This window comes from Conger conger, chromosome 14 (assembly GCF_963514075.1).
Source record: "Conger conger chromosome 14, fConCon1.1, whole genome shotgun sequence".
Classification (NCBI taxonomy): domain Eukaryota; kingdom Metazoa; phylum Chordata; class Actinopteri; order Anguilliformes; family Congridae; genus Conger; species Conger conger.
This window is the reverse complement of record NC_083773.1, coordinates 28,453,390-28,461,414: the sequence shown is the minus strand read 5'-3', so window position 1 is coordinate 28,461,414 and position 8,025 is coordinate 28,453,390. Positions and strand designations below refer to the sequence as shown.

Below are 8,025 nucleotides of genomic sequence, written 5' to 3'. Positions count from 1 at the left end.
CACACACACACACATACACCCATACATGCGCGCACGCACACACACACACACACACACACATACACCCATACATGTGCACACACACACACACACACACACATACACCCATACATGCGCACACACACACACACACACACACACACATACACCCATACATCCACACACACACACACACACACACACATACACCCATACATGCGCGCACACACACACACACACACACACACACACACACACACACACACACACATGAGGCCCCAGCAGCAGTAAAGAATAATGTGTCCCCATTTGCCAGAGCTCAGAGGAATGTGAGAAAAGAAACAGCTGTAAGGAGGGAGGGAAAGGGGGACTGGAGGGGAGGGGGGTGTCCCATTGGGTTCCCGCACGTATGAATCTAAACATACAGACTATTGTTAGAGCACAGTGGCTGATGGAGCAGGAATGCAGCTCAAAGGGACATCAAGTCTTCAATCACAACTCACTTTTCATACACTCTGGGTAAAGACATGCAAACATTGCAAGCTATGGCAGCTAACACCACCATCACATATTCATAATTCAGGGCACATTGTGCAGCCTGTTCATGAGAAATATAACTTGGTTATAAACTTGTTTGGGACAATTAATATAATCCATTTGTTTGGGAATATTTTTACCCCAACATCTGATATCTGATAAGCAAATAGGGATCTAATTGTTCTCAAACATTCGGGGGAATAGTTTGTGTTTGCTGTGAGCCAATTTGTGTGCCCTTCTTTGTACTTTTTTCTTGTATTATTTTCTTCTTGCTCCTACGTATCTCATAGGACAGTTCACAGAACTGGACACAGTAAATGTCTGATGAAGGCATTTAAATAAAGATAGGTAAAGCCTCCTTTGACTTATGCTCCATAATTTTTTTATATGCTGTATATCCCAGAATGCTGTAGGCTCTGGTCAATATTCAAACCACATTTGTCCTAAATTTGACTTAAAAGTAAACACAAGCATTCCACATTTTTCACAATCTCATTTCGGTGATTAATCACTGTGTTCATGAAGAAAAAAAGAATTGTTTCGATGAATAAAGTTAAAAACAAATATTGATTGAATCCAGACCCGTCGATACATGCTTTGGCAGTAATTCAAAAATTGAGCACTGACTTACCACTCACTTTTTCCAATAAAATAACAATGCTTTAAATTGTTCTTTCCTACTTGTATGACTTTACATTTGGATATGTTATACACTCACCGAGCACTTTATTAGGAACATTTTTAATTTATTACACATTATTCATGCAATTATCTAATCAGCCAATTGTGTGGCAGCAGTGCACATGTTCACATCAACCATCAGAATGGGGGGAAATTTAAGTGACTTTAACCATGGAATGATTGTTGATGGCAGACAGGGTGGTTTGAGTATCTGCTGATCTCCTGGGATTTCCACGCACATTAGTCTCTAGAGTTTTCAAAGAATGGTGCAAAAACCACACAAAAAATCCAGTGACTAGCAGTTCTGCAGACAGAAAGACACCTTGTTAATGAGAGACGTCAGAGGAGAAATGCCAGACTGGTCAAAGCTGACAGGATGGTGACAGTAACGCAAATAACCACACATTAGTGGTATGCAGAAGAGCATCTCTGAATACACAACGCATCATAACTGTAAGTGGATAGCAGTACAAGTCTAATAAATACTTAATAAAGCACTCACTGAGTGTATATGTTAAAGAGCCTAATTATGCATAACAAATCTTTAAAAAAAAATCAAATATGTTGCACAAAAGTTAGCTTTCAATGGCTGAGTAACACAGATCACTTAATAATCATCACTTATAATCTGTAAGAACTCTTTAGATTTGCCTTCTTTTGATGCAGTTTCACAATTAATGAAGGGGTAACTTATGTGCCCCACTAATGTCTATCATAACGCTACTGAACTCCATGTCCTGCAGGCCGCAGTGTCTGCCGGCATTTGCTTCAACAAACCTACACCACCCGATTTCACTAATTAGGTTATTATCTGGACCAAGCAGGTAAAATGATTAGTGAAATGAAATACCTGCAGACGTGGAGTTCAGTAGCACTGGTCTATAATGTACGTAGATACCCATTAAGGCCCTTCTCCAGTGGTCTCCAACCCTGGTCCTGGAGAGCTACTGGATCTGTTGTTTTTTTTGTTGTTAACTCTACACTTAATTAATCAATTAGAGCAGTTGATTACACACTTAACTCACCTTACCTGTCTCAACAGGATGTTGATTTTAAGGTGAAAACAAAAACCAGCAGACCCAGTAGCTCTCCAGGACCAGGGTTGGAGATCACTGCCCTACTCCTTCACTGCCAGAAGTCTAATCCAGTTATCCTTACCACATCCCCAGCTCTTTTACTTCTGGCTTAACCTCTCTAATCAGTTCATATCTAGTCACACTCTGCTGAAAGTACTCCTCTGCTCCAGGCTACAGCTACAGCTATGGCATAACCCCATGAATATAACTGAATATTGCTGTTCCAAAAGTGTAAAACAATGTTTTTATCATGTAATGCAATTTCCATCAGGTGCAATGCACACACAGGTACATGTGCACATACGCATGTGCACACACACATACACAAACACACAACAGACGCACGCATGTACACACAGACACCGGGAGACACACCCGTACGCACACACACACACAGTCACACACACATGCACACACACACAAACACGCACACGCACACACAGACACATACACACACACACACACACACATACTGTACACATGGGGCCCCAACAGCAGTAAAGAATAAAGTGTCCCCGTTTGCCAGAGCTCAAGGTCGCGTCTTACCAAGAAATTAGCTGCTCAGAGTGGAGGAGCGAAAACCACACTTTCTCCTTATCTCTCTCTCTCTCTCTCCGTGTATCATTTTCCCCCTGTTTGTCACTTTCACAGAGCAAGCAGAGCTGCATGAGAGATAAAAGTAGCACATAACACCTGCGTGTGGGAAAGGTCTCCTCCATCTCAGCACACAGCAGGCCCCGCCTGACACCAAGCAGACTTAGACTGATACCAATCATCTAAGGCTATTCTCTCATGTAAATGCTTTAAATGCAACTCAAAGATTTCTGGTTAGATAGCAAATTCAAGCTGGACTGTTTTTTTGTTTTTTTTTGGTGATTTAACGCAATACATTTTCTTTATAAACCCTGAAGCAAAAAGCTATTTATATCGATCGTCAAGGAGTACTGTTTCTGTATGCAATCATTCTGGTCAATAACATTCGATTATACAGTGGGATCCAGAATTACTGGCACCCCTGACATATTAAAAATACTGTACTTATTAATGTTTCGATAGAACCAACCAAAATCAAACATTAATTTAATTAAAATGACATTCAACCAAAATCAAGGTTCCATAATTATTGGCATCCCTGGTTTATTACTTGGTGTATCCACCTCTGGCAGGGATAACCACATGGAGTCTTTTACTGTAATGTTTGACAAGGTTAAGGAACATATTTGGAGGAATTTTGGACCATTCCTCTAAGCAGATCTTGGCAAGATCCTTCAAATTCTTGAATTTCCGCTTATCAACTGCTCTCTTCAGTTCAGCCCACAGGTTTTTTCAACAACTGTTTTTGAGGTATGCTTTGGGTCATTGTCTTCCTGGAAAGTCCACCTACAGGCAAGTCTCAGCCTTGTGGTAGAGGCAACCTGATAGTTGATAGAATTGCCTCATAGTTGGTGGAATCCATTATACAATTGATTTTATACAGTGTTCATCATTCAATCATACTTTAAATGATCAAATAAGACCAAGTGAGACCAAAATTGAATGTGAAGGGAAAAAAAATCAAGAATGAAAATTCAAATGGGCAAATGGCTTCAAATCATCTGGGCATGATGCCTATTCTCATTGAGATATATATATTCTTAAGAAAGGTCAAGTTTTTCTTGCTGTTCATTTTTTAACCCAAAAGTGCATATAAGTACACAACTTACAATAGTGCATTGAGGCCCTGTATGTTCATTGTAATTGAACACAAGAACACTACCCATTAACAAAAGCATGCTTCTCAGGACTACCAATTACATCGCAAACATGTACAATTGGCAACGTGGCAGTATCTAAAAGCTATCAACCACGCATTTTTCACAGTTTGCATAGAATTGTTGTGAAACGTAACCATGAAAACTGTAAATTTAAATGCAAATATTCCCATGTTTTACGAATATTATGAGTAGGTGTATGTTTTACAAATGTCATGTCTTGGAACCAACTTTTTCTACTGTGGTGGGACCATGTTATTGTAAAACTTGAGCAGGGAGGATGCAGTTGGAACAGACTCTCGCTGATGGCACAGAGTCTCAGTGAAAGGGTACAGTGGTGCGACAAACACACCCCTCCCCCACAGCACTATAGCAAGGGGTTATCTCCGAATCTTTGCGGTGAGTGAGGTTTTGGGGGCGGCAGACGCAGTTCCAATGCACCTGCAGAACACTGGTAACCCCGCTCTCTCTCTCTCTACCCCCCATCTCATTTTATGTGCCTCTACCTCTTCTCTACCGCATGTCATCGTGTCATTGTTAATGACAAGCAGCCTTTGGCATTTTTTCTCTGTTTGGCATCATTTATATCCCCCTGCTTTGCCTGGGCAAACTACCCATTTAGCTCTTACTGGGATAAAATTACTGTCTGCTTTAACTTAAATGCGTAACGATAAACCGTATAAAGGCAGCTATATAGAAACTGGATACATGGTCACAGAAAAGGTTTTGTAAGTTCATCGCCTCATATGTTACAGAACATACCGTGCCTTGTAATGAAATGCTACCAGTATGTAAGGAGCGCTCAAAGAAGAGTGCTTTGTGTTGTGTATTAGTAATAGGAGTTGAATGAACTCAGCCTTAGTAGGACGGATTTATCTAAGCAGGGACGGGTAATTAAAAACGTATGTAGCGCACATCAGGTCTGGAAGATGAATGGGCCAAGAAGCATTAAGCGGTTTCTTGCTTTCTTAGCTCCACAGGGCTCTGTGTAGGAATTAATGATTCAGTCCACCAGCATCCATTTGCCTCCACTACCTCACCTTTTCCACAGACAATGACAGTCTGCTCTCAGACCAGGGAAAAAATGACAGCAGTGCAGTGTGGGAGCTCTGTGTCGACAGCAGTGCAGTGTGAGGGCTCTGTGTCGACAGCAGTGCAGTCTGGGAGCTCTGTGTCGAAAGCACGGCAGTCTGGGAGCTCTGTGTCGACAGCAGTGCAGTCTGGGAGCTCTGTGTCGACAGCAGTGCAGTGTGGGAGCTCTGTGTCGACAGCAGTGCAGTGTGGGAGCTCTGTCGACAGCAGTGCAGTGTGAGAGCTCTGTGTCGACAGCAGTGCAGTGTGGGAGCTCTGTGTCGACAGCAGTGCAGTGTGGGAGCTCTGTGTCGACAGCAGTGCAGTGTGAGAGCTCTGTGTCGACAGCAGTGCAGTCTGGGAGCTCTGTCGACAGCAGTGCAGTCTGGGAGCTCTGTCGACAGCAGTGCAGTCTGGGAGCTCTGTGTCGACAGCAGTGCAGTGTGGGAGCTCTGTGTCGAAAGCACGGCAGTCTGGGAGCTCTGTCGACAGCAGTGCAGTCTGGGAGCTCTGTCAACAGCAGTGCAGTCTGGGAGCTCTGTCGACAGCAGTGCAGTCTGGGAGATGTTGGCTGAACTATAGAGTGAAAGCAGCAGCTCATCAAACAGTCAAGTGTGACTTTCTCTCAGCTGCATTTGTACAGCTAGGGAACCACTGTCATTCAGCACTAATTCGCAGAATTTTCCCCCCATTCATATCTGAAGATATGTCAGTCTGAATTTAAATTTGGAAAACCATAAAAACTCTAAAGCTAGTTTAATACATATTTGGCAGTCAACCCAATCCACATGTATTTGTATAAAGCAGAATATAAACTGTAGAAGTTCATATTGAGTCATGTGTGCACGGCTACAACAGCAGTTGAATATATCAATTGAGCACACTGGATGAGAAAGTTGTTAAGGGTGCATAATTTTCTCTAAATGCAGTGTACTTCTAATCCCTGGATTATATGCTGTATGTATTTCCAGGGTTTTGCTGAGAGTGGGCATGCCTGAAACAGCCTCTCAACTACTGTGTTCTCAAAATCAGTACTGTCTGCCGAGCATACAGTCATATACCATGTCATTAACTGTAGGCCTATCAGTTATCCATGGCCATGACCATCAAGTCTAGTTCACACAAAACATCTGGATGGATCGATAACGGGCAGCACGGTTGTGCAGTGGTAGCACTGTTGCCTCACAACACGAAGGTCCTGGGTTCTAGCCCCGCCCAGTCCTCTCTGTGTGGAGATTGCATGTCCCCCCTTGTCTGCGTGGGTTTCCTCCGGGTACTCTGGTTTCCTCCCACAGTCCAAACACATGCAGGTTAGGGACTACAGATGAAAATTAGCTCCTTAGCTAACTCGTGCATTTACATGAATGTGGAAACTGAAAATGTTGCTTAATGTGCACTGTCCCTGATAAATATTATAAAAAATAACACTACATTTTAATGGAAAATCATGAAATTCCTATTTTTAGGTGAACTATCCCTTTAGCTTCTCATTATCAGTCTTATCAAACATACTGTTTGACCTTTTCTTCGCAAATCCAATTCTTTATCACAACTGTGAGCCTCTCATCATAAACACTCACTTATCAGTCCTGTCATCTTCTAAAAGCCCAGTTCCTTAACCCTTTCCACTTTGTGCCCGCTAGAGGACTATTTCCACCTATTTTGTACTGGTCCTATAAAAGTCTCAAAAACTATTGCACATACATGGCTGAAGACTTAAATTAAAGAAGAGGCTTGCACAATTCAGAAATTTGAGAGGGAATGCATTTATGTCAGAGCATGTATATGCAGTGTACACAAAAGTTACACGAAAGACATATGAATGATCAGAAAAGCTTATTTTTCTATAAAAAAAAATTTTTTGATACAAAATGTCAAGAAAATGAACTGCACGTGTTTTATTCACATATATGAGATTATGTTTTTATAAAGCATGCCAAAATTCCAAAAAGCTCTCCAGAAAGAATTACTCAACCGAACGCTTTCTAAAAAATCAGCATCACATTTAAATTGGAACTTTATTTCACAATTAGGTAAATCAGAGCCTTGTTAGCCCCGTTAGCCAGTACAATTACAGGTTTACATCTATAGCAAGTCCAATAGCTGTAATTACGCATGTCTGTATATTCATTCTGCGATGCGGATGCAGCAATATTCCTGAACTGTCCGTTGCCTGAAAGGGTAGGAAACCCCATACAAGAAATGTGGCATGTTTTACATTAGTTTGGTACAGAAATGGTCTAGCAATGCATTTACGCAACAATAACAAGTAGCTCAAAACGTCATTTGTAAAGCCAGCCGCCTAAAAGTGAGCTAAAAAAAACCAATATATTCATTCATGAAACTTCTGAATTGTATATATTTGTTGTAATATTGGAACAGGATTTTTTGACGTAGAGAATGGTATCAAGGATTGTTAGAATATGCCTTTTATTGTCTTTTAGCGCATCAAACCCCTAAGTGGATAGGCTACAGCAGCAGAAGACTTAATAAGTCGAAAAAAATAAACATCAAATTAAGTGTTCACTGAGTGTATATCTTGAATGAGGCAGTCTAGGAATAGGTCAATATACATACAATATGAAGTGAAACTTCAAATTAATATGCTGATGAGCTTATGCCTTAAAATAACCCATCCTTTATTTCCTCTGAGTTAATATTGTCTCACACAGGTTATATTAAAATGGTTTCCCTTAACAAGGGAAAAAGTGTATACAGATGTCCGCCACACACACAGAGTATCGTAAATAACTACAACTCCTAAATGTTTTGTGAACTTTATGCCTGTGTTCTTAACTACTTCTGTATATATGTATAATGGGATCTATTTCATTCAATTTAGTGACCACGTGTCAGTGAAATTAAACATTATCTGTGGAACTGCAGTGGGAAATATTATTGGACCTCTTAGTATTATTGTATTATGGGGT

The 8,025-nt window shown here is 41.0% G+C and overlaps 1 protein-coding gene across 1 annotated transcript; it reads left to right on the top strand.

Annotated features, from left to right (window-relative positions):
• The first annotated feature begins 4,329 nt into the window (after positions 1 to 4,329).
• LOC133109430 (keratin-associated protein 12-1-like) lies at positions 4,330 to 5,670 on the top strand. Its single transcript, XM_061218753.1, has 2 exons — positions 4,330 to 4,353; positions 5,146 to 5,670. The coding sequence occupies exons 1-2, from the start codon at positions 4,330 to 4,332 to the stop codon at positions 5,668 to 5,670; spliced, it is 549 nt and encodes a 182-aa protein (XP_061074737.1).
• The last annotated feature ends 2,355 nt before the right edge of the window (positions 5,671 to 8,025 follow it).